The sequence below is a fragment of the Phyllobates terribilis genome, unplaced genomic scaffold (genome assembly GCF_046119375.1).
Source record: "Phyllobates terribilis strain yellow unplaced genomic scaffold, ASM4611937v1 Scaffold_4__5_contigs__length_816908805, whole genome shotgun sequence".
In the NCBI taxonomy this organism is placed as follows: Eukaryota; Metazoa; Chordata; class Amphibia; order Anura; family Dendrobatidae; genus Phyllobates; species Phyllobates terribilis.
Genome location: NW_027362764.1, coordinates 604,403,711 through 604,420,392, shown reverse-complemented (window position 1 = coordinate 604,420,392; position 16,682 = coordinate 604,403,711). Strand labels below are relative to the sequence as shown.

The window sequence follows — 16,682 nt, the reverse complement described above, 5'->3', positions numbered from 1 at the left end:
TAGCTTTTAAACTGGCCGTGCACACAAGATGTATATAGCTGCCTTTTTTGATGGGACCAGCTGACAATCTAATATGTATGGGGGGGTTCCTGACGCCCTCCGACAGGAGCCATTGGGGGAGATGAGAATTGGGGGTTGAAATAGAACTGATCAATCCTTTTAGTTAGTGGAAATAAGCCGCTGCTGAAAGAAGCCTGGCAGGGGCTTACTCGCCTCTTCATACAAAGAACACATGCACAGTCATCCAAGCCAAGCATGCTTGTGTATGGAAAGTCCGGTCAGATATTTGGTGGCCAAAGCTGCGCTATCTAATGTATATGTCCAGCAGTGGAAAGAATAGCTCATATCATTATGTAGACAGTTAGTTGTGGTCCATGTGGTACAGCTGGTGTTCTAGTTCTACTGCGAATACAAATATCTTTAAAAGAGGAGTGTTCAGCCAGGCCAAATAACAAGGCATTGGTGTCAGACCAGACTGGGACATTCTGGTGCCTCCCAAGCCTTCAGCAAATGCAGGACAGAATGTGGGAAAAATGAATTGTTCTTTATTACAATACCTCAAGATCATTAAATAGCAAGACAACCTAAAAGTATGCATGTATACTAAAAAATAAAAAAAAAATACTGCACATAATATCCCATATGTACCTCAACAATATGTTCACGGCTGCACGAGCCCTGCGTGCTTCAGTCTGACACCAACATCCTCATAACTGATCTATGTATTGCAAACGGTTTCCTTTAAACAATAGAAAAAATGGTAACAAAATAAACTCTGAGAAAAAAATAAAATGTAAATTATGTCAACAATAGAGCTGTATTGGGAAGTGATTCATATTTTAGGGGTGAAAAATGGACACAGCTCAGGAATTTTAAGATCTTGCACAAGACAATAGAGAAAATCCTGATGTTATGGAAGACCGAGAAACATATACATTACCTAGAACAAAAGTCTCCGGTCTCTCCACGGATATTGGGAGACTTCTGCTATTGGATGGGTGAATGTTAGCTATATGTAGGATCGTAATCAGATCTTCACGTATTGAGTGCAATTATTCCCTTTAGTTTATATGAACCAAAACATACCCCCTAAAACGGGTCAACACTTTCTCACCTACATGCCAGCAATCCTGTCTCCTTCACATGATACATTAATATGGGACATGTGTATGTTTTTCTTTTTTTTTTTTCGGTTTTTCTTTTTTTATATGTTAACTTTGCACTTTTACATTCGTGAAACGTGGTAGTGATGGTTCCTATGTATAACATGTATATATAAATATTGTACGATATTACAATTAGAAGCAAGCATTCTGGAAACAAAGGAAATAGCTCAATTACAAATAAATAAAAAAATATGGGAAAAGATTTGAAAACAATTTGAAACAGTCAAGTGATACAAGCTGCTGCCGAGTAGCCCCACGCCTCTCCGTTTAGCTTGGGCTGGAATATCTTCTGTAAACACGCTTCAGGAAAGTAACTGGTACAGAATGCAGTGGTTTGCTGGCACTCACTATAGTACATTACATGGTAGGGGTGTGCCGAGAGTGACTGGCCACACATTGCTCTCTTAAAAGAAAGTTCCACGTGAAATGACAACAGTGAGGTGCGTGGAAGGGAGGAGGTGGGGGTCAGTATTCGTCCTGCTGCTGTGGATCATCTTGAACATGGTCATGCTCATCGCCATCATGATGATCTGTTTGGCCCTCCTACACGGGGAAAAAACAAATATATATATTTATATATATATAGTTACTTACAGGAAAACTAAGATCTTAGTACATCAATAAGGAAGGTCATGTAGAACGATACATTTGTATAAGGGAACTCTTGATAAAATAAACCATTAAGAACGTTGAGCAAGATTTTAATCACCGGAAACACTAAGATTCTTTGAAACTATCCATGTGTCGGATAGGTGATCGTCTAAATATCATGGAAGAATGAGGTTGGAAACCGGTTTGGAGAGACATCCTCCTTATGTAGACCACCTAATTTCTAACATGTTCAGTGCTGGTGATAAGAAGCCGCTTTGATAAAGGGAATGGCAACACCGAGTTGTGGCGTTTCTCTGTTCTAGTTCCTGAATGTTCTGAAAAAAATGATGCTCAGGAATTGTGGCATCGTGATGTCATCAGAGGTAAGGCGTCCTCTTTAAAAGGGTTTCTCAATCCCTTTTTTTTTTTTACCAGCTGACAATGGCATAAAATGGCTTCTTTATCATTGGTTCACTGGTCTCTAATCACCCAGAAACAGAATTGAAAAGTGGACACTGGCAGTCAATCACTGGCAGTCAATCACTGGCCAGAGAGGTGACCTCAATGGTGTTGACCCAACTCCGTTACTTCTAGTAATTGACTGCAGAGGCCACGTATTCACCCACTACTTTATACCAAGAGCCGAGTTAACACACTGCCGTGGGACCAGGGAAGTGGCAGCACAGGATTAGTAGGGGATGCTTAACGAGGTTGTCCAGGTGTGAGGCAAAAGTCTGCAGTCACTGTACATGACTGCAGAATTGTGCGAGTGTGTGGTGTGCACACTGTCACGACTCCCTAGTATTGTTTGTGAAGAGCAGGCCGTCACATTTCAACTAGACATGTCCAGCTTCTCTCAGTTCACTTTTATTGAGAGAAACCAAATGCATCTTGTGACTACCCGCTTGCAGTGGCAATACCTGGGAATCATAACAGAACGTGCACCACATGCTATCAGGATTAAGCAGTCTGCAGGCACATAGAAAACCTGTAGCCTTTTGTCCCAAGACCGGAGAACCCCTTTAAGGCGAGAATCACTCATTTTGATATTATGAATCCATGCTCAAAATCTTAACATTGTATGCAAACTACAGAAAAACGTCTCTCACTTAAACAGCATTGATAAAAGGAGTAGAATAACTTTTTTAAACTCAAAATGTCTGGAAAAAAAAAAAAAGAATTTTAAGCCCCAGCCATTCAAAATATGACGACATACAGATATCATGGTGACCTCTAGTGGTAAAGTGTGAAGTAGCATCAAAGTTAGAAATCCTTAAAAACTATTTTCCTATATTTCTTCTGGTGATATGAATACAACAATCAATTGAATTGGAGTACTCAGTAATAAAAGCAATATAATCATGAAATACTGCCTTGGCTTATTGTACATTAAGAACTGAAAAAGGAGATCGGTCTCTTCCGTGTAGCCAAGAACAGATTTGGGATCTTTGGATTAACAGCAGAAGGTAAAGGAGTGGATCCTTACAGTCATCGGACTGAGGAGTGGATAACAGGTATAGGGCGAGTTTTTTGGACTGTATTATACTAAAGACTATGACCTTTTTAAGACGTTCCCTGCATGTATTAAGCACCACTAAAATCTTTTTAATATGTTTTGTTGTACTGCTTCTTCACATTTAACCCACTGAGGTTATAATTGCATTTCTATGTTTGGCTCCATTTTAGTGGCCGCAGAATACAGCTGAATACACTGCAGCATGCACCACGTGTGGCCACAAGGTGGAAGCACGAGAAAACCAATGAGCTCCTTATTAAGAATGACCTAGTTGCAGAATCCGCTCTGGCCGGCAGATGTGCTCTTCATTACAAATATCTTCAAGCTTTAACATTTATTTTTGGAAAATCTAATTCTCACAGGGAGAAGAGACAATGATAGAGGTTCATTTTAATTGACTATTAAATATACACACTCTAAATATCATTTATTCATTTCTGGTCGTATTCTCCAGATTCAGTCACTTGTTAGCAGCATCTATAGTAAGGAACAGTTTGGTTATTTTTTTAATCTCATTCCCATTAACATATAGACAACTAAGCTATACAAATCACTAAAAAGGCATTTTAATTACTGTAAGAATTAGGCATGTTCACAACTCTGTGTAAGATATACCAGCAAATACACAAAAACAACCACCCATAAGACTGATGAATTTCAAGCAAGGAAAGGGATTTACAGTAATCCACAGGTCAGATGAGGACATTGCTTGGATCAGGAAAATCACAATTTGAACATGACAATCAAACTAAAACCCCCAGAGAAAGAGCACATAAAGAGCCCACCATCACAACAAAATAGTACAAAGACCATGACATTTTCCATAGCAATCTATGCTGTATGTTCGGATTCCTCTACAGCAATTGCCACTGGTAGTTATATAGGTAACCAGCTGCTATGTGCAATGCAATTTTCTTTTCCTTCAATTTAGAAAATCTCCCATGACAATAAAGCCAAACCAATAAGCAGATATTACTCAGACAGGGAAAACTAGAAGTAACCTGCGGAGTGTGACCATGATCGAGTTATGGAACCTACATGGGCCACTAGTCAGTCTACATATCTATTACATCCACCCATCCATCTACATATTCCTCCATCTTGGACCTTTACACAGGCACATGGACATTTGCTAGTTATGTGAAACACGCATATTAGCAGAAAACGATTGGCTTCCAGCAGTGAGATTATAATAACGATGGAGAAGATCTTGACGGAGGATGGAAATCACATTCCAACCACAATCAGAAGGGAAAAGCTTGTTTAAGGCTATGTGCCCACAATGCAGAAATGCTGCGGATTTTTCCTGAGCGTTTCTGCATCTCCCTGGCAGAAAAAACGCATGCGGATTGTACATGCGGATTGTACATGTGTTTTTCCTGCCAGGGACAAGCGGATGTGAAGTGTTCTTCACATGCATTTCCGCATGCGGGTTGACAAGCGCTTTCCAAGCGATTTTAGCATCACTTGGAAAGTGCGTGACAGCTTGGTCACACTATATAAATCCATGCAACCAGCATGGATTTATATAGTGTGACAGAAAGAATGGTAAAAAATAAATCTATACTTACCTTCCGATGGCCCCCGGTGTCTTGATTCGATGCGTCTCTGATTGTCAGCAGCTCGCGGTACACTGAAGGACCTGCCGTCACATGACTATGACGTCAGCGCAGGTCCTTCAGTCCACCGCGATCTGCCGGCAAGCGAAGACAAGCACACCGGGGGCCATCAGAAGGTAAATATAACATTTATTTTTATTTTTTTTTACAGGTTCTATGGTACCCGGGAGAGTCTCCTCTTCTCCAGACCTGGGTACCGTCTGCACATTGAAACGCATGTAATCCGCATGTACAGATGCAGTGATGCGTAATCCTTGCATTCCAATGCAAGTCAATGGTGGCGAAAACGCAGTGCTTCCGCAAAATAATTGGTAGTGCTGCGTTTTTTTCTGCAATGATAATCCGCAGCGGAAATTTCCGCAGCATGTGCACAGCACATGCGGATTATCATTGGGGAACATGGCAGGCCTTCTACCAAGCGTTTTTTAAGTGTTTCTGCAGCGGAATTGCCGCTGCAGAAACACTTAAAAAACGCATCGTGGGCACACAGCCTTATTCAATCTTTAATCACGTTGTGTATAGAGAAAAGGACACTGTGTATTTAGTCAGAATACCAAACCTTACTACACAACTATGGGAACTCGCAGCCTTTAACACAGGTGCCCATTGCTCGAATGATCACACGTAGGAATGATTGTTCCCGATCACTGCCCAGTATAAACAAGTTGAGCAAGTGAACAATCAGTAATAATTCGCTCCATTATTATTAATCACATCCACGAGAGTAAACAGGGAATGTGCTGCAGACAGTAATGTAAAGAGCTTGGTTTAAAATCTTCCCGATATTTACAAAATGAAAATGTTTTTACATGAGCGCTATAACATAAATCACGTAAAAAGACCTTAAAATGGATTTTCTCATCTTATAAACTGATGGCCTATCACTAGGGTATGCCAGCACTCTTATGATTAATCTAAGTCCAACCTCTAGGGCTGCCCATGAACCTGGGGATGAGGAGACCGCAGCTTCTCCTTCCAAGTTTTCACAAGCTATCGCAGTTCATTGCACAGCTAGCAGCAAGGTGTCATTGTGCAGGGTGATAACAGTTAATAAGACACTGTGCTAAATTAGCACTATAATCTTCATTTCCATGACCTTTCGGAACCCCATAATCATAAAGTGATGGCATAGTCTAGAGATTCTATTGTCTCAATTCCTTTGGACGTAACGGACATTCGGAGGAGGTTTGAGAGTAGTAGCAGTTGTCATTTCTTCTGGGAGTCAGTGAGTGAAGCGGCCATTGATTCGCTGCTGGGCTCACATTGCATAACAAAGTCATGCAAGCCCCGGGAGAGCCAGTACAGTCATCGCTGGAACGGCACCAGTTATTTTATAAGGGGAATATAGTATTTGAGAAAGGGTTGTAATAATAGTGGTCAACCCTTTTAATACAGGGAGTACAACTTTTAAGCTATAGATTTGCATTTCTTTTTGGGCCTATGTCCAGTTGTGGACCTTGTAACACATTTGTTGGATTGATGTTGGCCACATACCCACCCACTTAACCCTGCACACTTTTGAAAAGTTAAGATAGAAGTGAAAAGTGCCAAAGAGAAAATATGGTGTGCCGCAAAACTGACAAACAAAATAACAAGTTCCATCTCTGTGCAGTAATTATCGGAAATCCCTTAATTGAAACCTTTGTGCCCCTGACTTCTCATTTTTTCTGTTCTTGAAACCGGTAGATCTATTTAATGGCTGACAGGAGCATCCTCTAATGTCAGGCACTGATAGATCTCTAGTGAAATGTACTTGTTAGCCGGGGAAATGCTACAGATCAGTGAGAACGTCGGTGACTGAGGAGTCTGTATCTTGCTTTGAACTTGAATCATTTGTAAAGTATTGTATCCTGAGATATTTGGGGCCTCAAAAACTAAATAAGTTCCTTCTATTGTAAAGCAATTTAATGTTTCAGGTCAATAGGCTCTTTGAGCTTTGCATAGAATCATTTACCTGCTCATCTGTCGCATACAGCACGTCCATTAGCCGCTGGACAAGGTCGTCACCTTCTTGTCCGTGTTCTTGGCACAGCAGTTCAATTTCTCTTAGCTTTCCAAAGTAGAAGTCTCTTTCTTTTTCAACGCCCTCTAGGGCAATTTTTAATGAATGCACCTACAAGTAATAACAGAAATGATTACGCCTTGAGAACCACATTTGGCTCTTGATAAGGTCGCAAACCACATCCAAAACCCCCGCAAGCAGTGACACCCAGAGCCCTCATTATTGGTATACTGATAGCTAAAGTTTCTCCGCACAAATCACACTGTGGTAGTATACGGACATCTAGGCGTTCCCACCTAACCCCCATACAGTAAGCATTCCCACTGCACTATAGCATTCAACTTCAAATCACCTCTAGTATCTTGCAGTACTATATTACCTCCAGCTTCACTCTTTGAATGAGGAGAGCCGGCACCTCAGTGAGTCACTTATAGTATCAGAATGGCACTACTGAAACCCTGCCCAACCAGCTCATTCACTGGCTGGCTGCGGGTGGACGAGGTTCCAACTGCATCGAACAGTTGTGATTTTACCTTTAATGTGTTCACCTTATGGGTGAACACATTTAATAGGGATCCAAAAGAGTCAGCTCTTTCTAGTGAGCAGAGCCAAATGTTCCTGATCACCCAAAAGAGCTGTACTGGCTATCACCACGTAGTTTATTTCTCCACCCGCAAGGTCTGTACATCCATGTCGAAATCTGCTCTTCCGAGCTGAGCGATTCACAAAAGCCACCATCTAGAGACCTGCTATTCAGAGCGGGTTGTTAGACCTGGTGCTAATGCACCAAGCTAGGAGACAGCTACGAGCCAAACACCATGGGCCTGTGAGCCACAGGTTGGTGACCCTGCAATATACAGTATGACTACCATATGGGTGTAGTAGTTTGTGCAGTTTAATGACCATACAAAGTTACCTGTTCATTAAGATGTGCAACTTGTGATTCCAAATCTTTATCACTTTTTACTGAAGAACTGGGTGCTGCTTTTTTTGCAGATGATGGGCGAGATGATGTGGTGCCTGGTTTTGCAATAGGACTTGATTTTGCAGCGCCTGGAGTGAAAAAAAACCCACAATAAACTGTGGAAACAATCCAGTAACAGTACATATAGTTCACATACAGATGATCTGCATCAAGGAGACACTGACATTCCTGGAGTTTTACTCTGTCAGTGGAGCTCTTAGAGTATATATATCAAACTCTGGCCCGTGGGCCAAATCTGGCCGCAAGGGTGATTATATTTGGCCCGTGATATCAACACTGTTCCCACCCAGCACCCCACTTTCAACTGTATCGGCATCCTGGATGCCGATACAGTTGAAAGCAATGATGGAAGAGGGAATCTGTTCGCTCACTTCCCCATCATTATTTCTATGTGTCCGACGTCTCGGCGCAGCAGGTGCGATGACATGACTATTTTGTGCCTGCGGTGCCGAGCAGTGAAGAGCTTCAGAGTGCTTGCTGCCAAGTTCAAAGTAGTGGGGGCAAGAGGAGAGGTGAGTATTTTTTTTTTTATGTGGGGCCCATTATACAGTATGGAGAACTATGTGGGGCCATTATTCTGTATGGAGGACTATGTAGGGCCCATTATACTGTATGGAAGGCAATGTGGGGCCCATAATATTATATGGAGGACTATGTGGGGCCATTATACTGTGTGGAGGGCTGTGTGGGGTTCACAGTTGGGGCATCATACTGCGTCGGGTCACCATACTTTGCCAGGAGTATTAGGGGAGGTACAGTGCAGTACCGTGCATGTGGATGGTACAGTGGAGGTATCATACGTGTTTGGGGGGGGGGGGCACTTTTGTTGGCATCATACTTTATGGGGGCAAGGAAAGAGCAATCTAGGGGCTTCAATAGGAGGAAAATTATTTTGTAAGGGCTGCAAAGTTGCGAGATATGATCTTCTGTGACCCACTGAATCTTAAGGTTTTTTTTTCTTTTTTGGGCTGGAGGGGGGGCAATTGGAATTTCTGCTATGGGGCCCCATGATTTCTATATATGCCCATGCTCGCGAGGAAATACCCAATGCTCCTGTCATGTGATCGGACTCATAGTAAATTTTAAGTAATAGATCTTATGTTCGTGGGACAACCCCTTTAAGTTTGTTTCCATATGAAAAATGTTCACTATATTTGATAAGGAAACATTTCTTTAATTGTAGACTTTTTATAATAAATATCAAGGTTGGCTAACTACTTTGTCCAAGTTTTTAATTTTGGCCCTCTATGTATTGGAGTTTGACATCCCTGGGTTTGAGAGATGGACTATCCATCCAGGGATTTTCTAACTATACATAACCAAAACATTTTTTTAGTCACTCCGTTAACGCTTGCTGTCTGTACGGCTCAGAAAACAAAACTTCCTACAGATTGCAACCCAAAAGGAGAGGTGTTTTTTTAACTTATGTTTTTGAAGTTTAGAGACCGCATATACCTCAGTAGATACAGCATATTGTATTGCAGAAACACATTTTTTTGGGGAAATATGGGGGAACTTTTTTATATCATAAATGCATTGAAAAATATGTTATTTAGGTCAAAGACCATATTTATCAAGTCCATGCATTATATTTCTCAACAAATACAAAGGGGGCAGAAAAGTGGGACTTTGGAACTACCATGTTGATTAATATGTTACTTGCTGCACTGGGAAACAAACTGGGACACTTGTTTCTATAGTACGGCAGTGTTAAAAGACATCTCCCCCCAATCAAGTTTTTGATGATTGAATCAATTGGAAAACTGAGACAAAGTCTCCACTATTCTATTCGTACCTTTATTAATCAGGAAATATGTCAGGAATAGATATTGGGTTAGTGGAAATATATCAATACATTAGGAACATCTAACACTGGTCTCACACATAAGAACATTTGTCCAATCCCACCAATTTCGGCAGGTTCAGCAGATGATTTTATGTGTACGACATCCTCCCAACTTCTGTATGGAACATGCCTGAACTTTTGTTTCCCCAAGCTATAAGCCAACTTCAGAGGGGTCTGACTACAGCTTATTCTCCACTCCCCATTAGTCTACAATGAGTGTTTACAGTGGAGAAGATAGAAATAGCTATGGTGGAGTCGCTTCAGTGTCTGGCCAGCTGAAATGCTAAATGATCTTCATATAATACAATTTCACACATTTTTAATGAGTACATCAATACCAAGTTACAGAAGCACACCCGTCTCACACACATTCTCACTAACAAGCTGGACTACTCGGGGTGTCTTTACCATCAGGATATTTTTCTTGTGTTATCTTTGCTGCTTATTTCATTAGAAATATTTTATATTCTTTTAATTTCTGTGGCTTTGTGGATCATAGGCTTCTTGCCTAATACAATGTGGGGTCTTAGCATTACAGAAGTAATTATGTGGTTTATGTGAAAGTTGGCACTGAAGGAAACATGTTTTGTTATTCACTGTGGATATCCAATCATATATAAGGAAAGCTAGACTTAAAGAGTAGCCATCTTTTTTTTCATACATCAGTAGCACACCTGACAATCAGAAACTTTGTAATATATCTCAGAGATATCTGCTTCTTTCTCCTGGACTGATATTTCATTCTAGAAATTATCAATTTATCTGCAAAATCTATCTTCAAAGAAAAACAGATATTCCCATTACTAAAGTACAAAATGACAGTTGGTGCTTATAAAGATCTATGGAGAACTGTAACTATCCTCCAGGAGATCTCTAGCTCCTCCTTCCTCCTCCATAGAATCTTAAAGGAACCAACTGTCATCTCCTATCTCTGTAATCACAGATATTACCCATGAATTTAGAGTAAATGACTACTCCAGGAAAAGAAAGAAGTATCCTGACGAGACATATTACAAAGCTGCATATTTTCATGTGTACTAATGATTTATGAAATAAAAATTAAAACAATGATTACTTTCTAAAGCAGCACTCAGTTTTTTTCCCTTATTACTGTGCACCCATATGATTGTCTATCACATTCTGCACTTCTTTTATTTTACTCACTTCCATGTAGACCCATGCTTTCTACCTCGTGTCTCTGCTATGTCCTTATCGTGGCTTATATAATAATATTAACTGCAAGAACCATCAATATAAAATGAAAAGGCCAATCTACCCCTACATTACTGAATACATTAGTCTTACACTATGATTATACTGTAGAATACATGTTTGACCAGAATATCAGCTCTGGAGGGAATCACCTGAATCACAGGAGGCCTTGGTCTCAAAATTCAATTTGCAAAATTGTAGACCATTGCATGTCAGAATGATGGCTCTTAATGTGTAGAAATCATTATTTGGTAAACAGATAGAGTATGTAAGGGTTTATTTTATTATCTGAAAATCGGACCATCATCAGTTGCCCTAGGCAGTAAAAAAAATTCATCACACCCAGCCAGTGTGATAATTTGTGTTACTCCTAATGGAGCAGTGTTGGCCGGAGTCATTGACATAAGAGACATCTGATTGATATATTCGAGATAATTGAATTTGCCTTAATGCATTTCATATGAATAATATTAAAATTAATCTATCAGCAGGTCTTGCTATTCATTTTGAGAGCAGAATAATATAGGAAAGGAGAGCCTGATTTTAGGGATGTGTCACTTATGTGGCTGTGAGTTATAGTTTCAATACAAATCAGTGTTTTATCAGCAGGGGAATATCATTGTCTGGCCAGTCCAGCTAAGCTGTGTAACCCCGCCCCCACCAATGATTGGCAGCTTATGGTGTACACTGTGCAAACTGCCAATCAGGGGTGGGGGCGGGGTTATACACAGCTCAGCATTCTGATCATTGCTACATCTACAGCAGAGAAAACAGGGATTCTATCAGAATTGCATCAAGTAGCCAAGTGATGCATTGCTGGTATCAGGCTCTCTGCCCCTACATCATGCTGCTCTTAGACTACATAGCAAAAGCCTGCTGACAGATTCCCTTTAATGCAATAAAAGAAGCCATTAATCGCAAGATTACTTAAGTGAACACCATGGATAGAATTCTAAACCTGCAATACACTGTGCATTATCATATAGTCTTACAATTGTAGAACTCAAAATAAGATTGTGAATATAACGTTATTAAGTACAGCTATCCAACAACTACAGTCATGGCCAAAAGTATTGAGAATGACACCAAAATTATATTTTCACATGATCTGCTGGCCTCTGTTTTTTATTAGTGTTTGCCTGATGTTTATATCACATACAGAAATATAATTGCAATCATATTATGAGTACCAATAGGTTATATTGACAGTTAGAATGAGTTAATGCAGCAAGTCAATATTTGCAGTGTTGCCCCTTCTTCTTCAAGACCTCTGTAATTCTCCCTGGCATGCTCTCAATCAACTTTTGGACCAAATCCTGACTGATAGCAGTCCATTCTTGCATAATCAATGCTTGCATTTTGCCAGAATTTGTTGGTTTTTGTTTGTCCACCCGTCTCTTGATGATTGACCACAAGTTCTCAATGGGATTAAGATCTGGGGAGTTTCCAGGCCATTGACCCAAAATCTCTATGTTTTGTTCCATGAGCCATTTAGTTATCACCTTTGCTTTATGGCAAGGTGCTCCATCATGCTGGAAAAGGCATTGTTGGGCGCCAAACTGCTTTTGGACGGTTGGGAGAAGTTGCTCTTGGAGGACATTCTGGTACCATTCTTTATTCATGGCTGTGTTTTTAGGCAAGACTGTGAGTGAGCCGATTCCCTTGGCTGAGAAGCAACCCCACACATGAATGGTTTCAGGATGCTTTACAGTTGGCATGAGACAAGACTGGTGGTAGCGCTCACCTCTTCTTCTCCGAATAAGCTGTTTTCCAGATGTCCCAAACAATCGAAAAGGGGATTCATCAGAGAAAATGACTTTGCCCCAGTCCTCAGCAGTCCACTCCCTGTACCTTTTGCAGAATATCAGTCGGTCCCTGATGTTTTTTCTGGAGAGAAGTGGCTTCTTTGCTGCCCTCCTTGAAACCAGCCCTTGCTCAAAGAGTCTCCGCCTCACAGTGCGTGCAGAAGCACTCACACCAGCCTGCTGCCATTCCTGAGCAAGCTCGGCACTGCTGGTAGTCCGATCCCGCAGCTGAAACAGTTTTAAGATACGGTCCTGACGCTTGCTGGTCTTTCTTGGGCGCCCTGGAGCCTTTTTGACAACAATGGAAGCTCTCTCCTTGAAGTTCTTGATGATGCGATAGATTGTTGACTGAGGTGCAATCTTTGTAGCTGCGATACTCTTCCCTGTTGGGCCATTTTTGTGCAGTGCAATGATGGCTGCACGTGTTTCTTTACAGATAACCATGGTTAACTGAAGAGAAACAATGATACCAAGAACCAGCCTCCTTTTAAAGTGTCCAGTGATGTCATTCTTACTTAATCATGACTGATTGATCGCCAGCCCTGTCCTCATCAACACCCACACCTGTGTTAATGGATCAATCACTAAAACGATGTTAGCTGCTCCTTTTAAGGCAGGACTGCAATGATGTTGAAATGTGTTTTGGGGGTTAAAGTTCATTTTCTGGGCAAATATTGACTTTGCAAGTACAGTAATTGCTGTTAAGCTGATCACTCTTTGACATTCAGGAGTATATACAAATTGCCATTACAAAAAATGAAGCAGTAAACTTTGGAAAAATTACTATTTATCTCATTCTCAATACTTTTGGCCATGACTGTATATAAAAGATCAAGATGTCTGTGTAGTCAGAATCCTTGGTGAAGAAGATCCATGGTGATGATCTTATAATAATGCTTGTTATATTATAAATCACTGGATGACGTTGACATTTTTATATAATAAAATAATTTAAAAAAAAGGCCCAATAATGGCAGTCTAGGAGGATGGTTCAGTCATTTTAACATTTTTTTTTTTTTTTGCCAAGATGACTAAATGCAGCAGATCTGGTAACTCTCCTTATTACAGATGGTACACTATTCCCAGGGAGGAGCAGAGACCCAAACATGTAGGGCCTTCTGCCAATCTTATTTTTCCCTTTCAAGCAGTAGGTGCTTATTTTTAGCAATCCCTTAATCTAGTGGCATTTTCCAGACACTATTATGAGTCATCAGACTCTCAGAGTACCTTCAGGGGAAAATGGGGGAGGAGAAGACTGACTGCACCATCTTCACTCAATCTCATGCTCCATAAGTACCGCAGGAGAAAATGTCATCTTTAGGCTTAAACCGTTTATGTGACCTTTACTGCTGTCAGAGAGCAGATCATCCTAAAGAGGTACGACCGTGAATAAATGTAATCAGCCTGAGCTATTTCCCCTAGGGGTAAGTCACACACCACAGCAAAAGCAACAATTTCTACAACTATTTTTATACACCTAAAATAATCTCAATATTTCACATCGGCAGACTTTATATTAACTGATTAGGGATGATTCAGGGGTTTAATATGCATTGTATGGGCAACTCTGCACAGCCTCAGGCACATATTTACATATAGGCATGATAGAACTACAACTCCCAGCAGCTCACATATTGTGCAACATGGGCTTCTTCTGAAAATGGCACCGAAGCAGTAACTGCAGACGGCTTGATTTCAGCGGGTCAGCTTACAGCATGAAAGGTAAGATGAGAGGACGCTGAAGCATCCAGATAAGAAGGAAAGTGGAGCATATAATTCGTATTGGCGTTTGACATGCTAACGATATTAATGATTCAGGAATCGCAGATGTTAATTTGACTGAATTATACAGCATAAGAAAAATTGCTATGGTAACAGTCTCCCTTTAAGATTTGGAGTTTCATTAACCCAATTAAAAAAAATGTTCTGTATTTAAAGGGTTTGTCCACCTCAGTTTGTTTTTTTTCAAACAGTCTGAAGTGCTTGATAAAAAAAAAAAACTTAACAAGGAGTTATCTGGGACTGTTTTCTTCTATGGGGCTTAGCCCCTATTGTCAGGTAGTTGGTAACTACCTTTTCGAAATTAACAAATTTGATATACCAAGAAGGAATCGTAACAGTGTAAAACATGTAAATCCTCTAAAATTATATCTTTATTATTAATTCTTAAAACACGCCAATACCCGTGTATTAAAAACCAATGCAACAACTATCAGCGTTCAGTAATGACATAACTCCCTGAGGAGAATAAGTGATATATACTTATATTGCCCTGACACAGCTCTAATCTGATCCTGCCTAGCGCGGAGGTTGGCACCCTAGTAGTGTATTTGGCACCCCCTCAACGGTGGCTGTCCCTTCCTGTCCCTGTTGGGCCCTACCGGTGAACTAAGCACAAAGGATAAGGTGACTGCCTGTTCTAGTACAAAGTTATTCCTAACATAATGATGATAATAAATAGGTATGCAAAAAATAGATTAGTACACTTATCTCATATTTCAAGCTTTGCCTCAATTCGTTTCTCCAATCATTATGGTTCATCAGGAGGCCGATAGTTGAATCCTATTTCCAGAATGGATGAAGCTGCATATTATGGATTGCTGCAGGATAGTAGGCTAGATGGGGATGTCTGGGTAAGGCCCGGTTATCCGGGATTCTAACCCGTTTTTTTTGGTTATTTGACATGTTGGCTGCTGTTTATAAATAGATGGGGGTGCTGCAGGGTAGCTGGCTATGGAACAATGTCCAGAACCAGGTTTATATACCCCTTTAATTAATGTATTGATGTATACCAGACTCCCCCATGATATATGGTCCTATATAGCCCATTAGACTCCCCTGTCCCATTGTCAAAATTGTGCATGCCTGACTAATAGACCCTAGCCCCTAGAGGTCTATAATCTAGTGCCCATGCGCAGGTACAATGACGTCATCTCTGGGTCCGGAGAGGCTTATCCTAGCTGTGATGAAGAGTGCGTTGAGCTGAATGTATGCCTGGAAATGACGTGTGTGCTCCACAGTGGAACGCACACTAGCACTAAGCATAAGATGAAGCTAGACCGGAAGTGCCTTTCCCGGAAATGAAGCTGGAACGCATATTGCAATTCACTCTCACCAGCAGTACTTAAAGCAGGTCAATTCCTCCACAGGGCTCAGGATGTACCCGCAGGATGATAATACACTCATTTACATGGATACTCCAATTGCATCAGGAGTACTATGACCACGAAATTTTCTTCCTCATAATAAGTGACAGAAAAGGGGCAGTAATAAAAGGAAGGGGGGGGGGGATATAAAGAGAAATATGTCATATGTATATGATAAATGGCACTCAAATGAGGATGCCCACGATATATCTGTGGAAAGGAGTCCAGTGTGGCAGCGTCCCTGCCATTATGGTTAATACTGGACCGTCCCCACATACAGTCTCTTCAATGAGTAGATCGCCATTAAGGTGGTCAAAAAAGCATGACAAAATTCAGGTACTTAAAACACCATGTGTTAGGAGGAGAGAGGCCACAAGGGACAAACCGAGGGGAAGACCACGAGGGGAGGATTTATAGAAAGTATGTGTATGATAACTGCTCATTCAAGCCTTTTGGGGTCAAAGATTGCATTCTGAAGATTCATTCGGATTCCTTCCTAAGAACTGCTTTATCCAGATTTCCCCCTCTTATTTTGGGTCTAATCAGTTCCACCATGCAAAAAGATATTTTGTTTAGGCAGCCTCCATGAACTTCATTGATGTGGCGTGCAATAGGGGTATCCCGCATATTTCTAAAGTCCCCAAGGTGTTCTCCCACTCTCCTTCTAATCTCCCTCGTGGTCTTCCCCACACAGTCCAATGGACAGGTACAGGTGGCCCTATAGACAACCCTCCACGTTTTGCAATTACCAAAGTCTCTTATTGAGAATATTTTGCCCGTGGACGCACTCTTGA

The 16,682-nt window shown here is 40.9% G+C and overlaps 1 protein-coding gene across 4 annotated transcripts in view; it reads right to left on the bottom strand.

Moving 5' to 3' along the window:
• Positions 1 to 529: 529 nt before the first annotated feature.
• MAPRE2 (microtubule associated protein RP/EB family member 2) overlaps positions 530 to 16,682 on the bottom strand; it is a 208,835-nt gene continuing 192,682 nt past the window's right edge. For all 4 annotated transcript variants that reach the window (XM_073679266.1, XM_073679267.1, XM_073679268.1 and 1 more), the window contains 3 exons: positions 7,811 to 7,947; positions 6,847 to 7,005; positions 530 to 1,709 (listed from right to left, as the gene is read on the bottom strand). In XM_073679266.1, the coding sequence (XP_073535367.1) occupies positions 1,632 to 1,709; positions 6,847 to 7,005; positions 7,811 to 7,947 (374 nt within the window). In that variant the 3' untranslated portion in view covers positions 530 to 1,631. The remainder of the gene's footprint in view (positions 1,710 to 6,846; positions 7,006 to 7,810; positions 7,948 to 16,682) is intronic.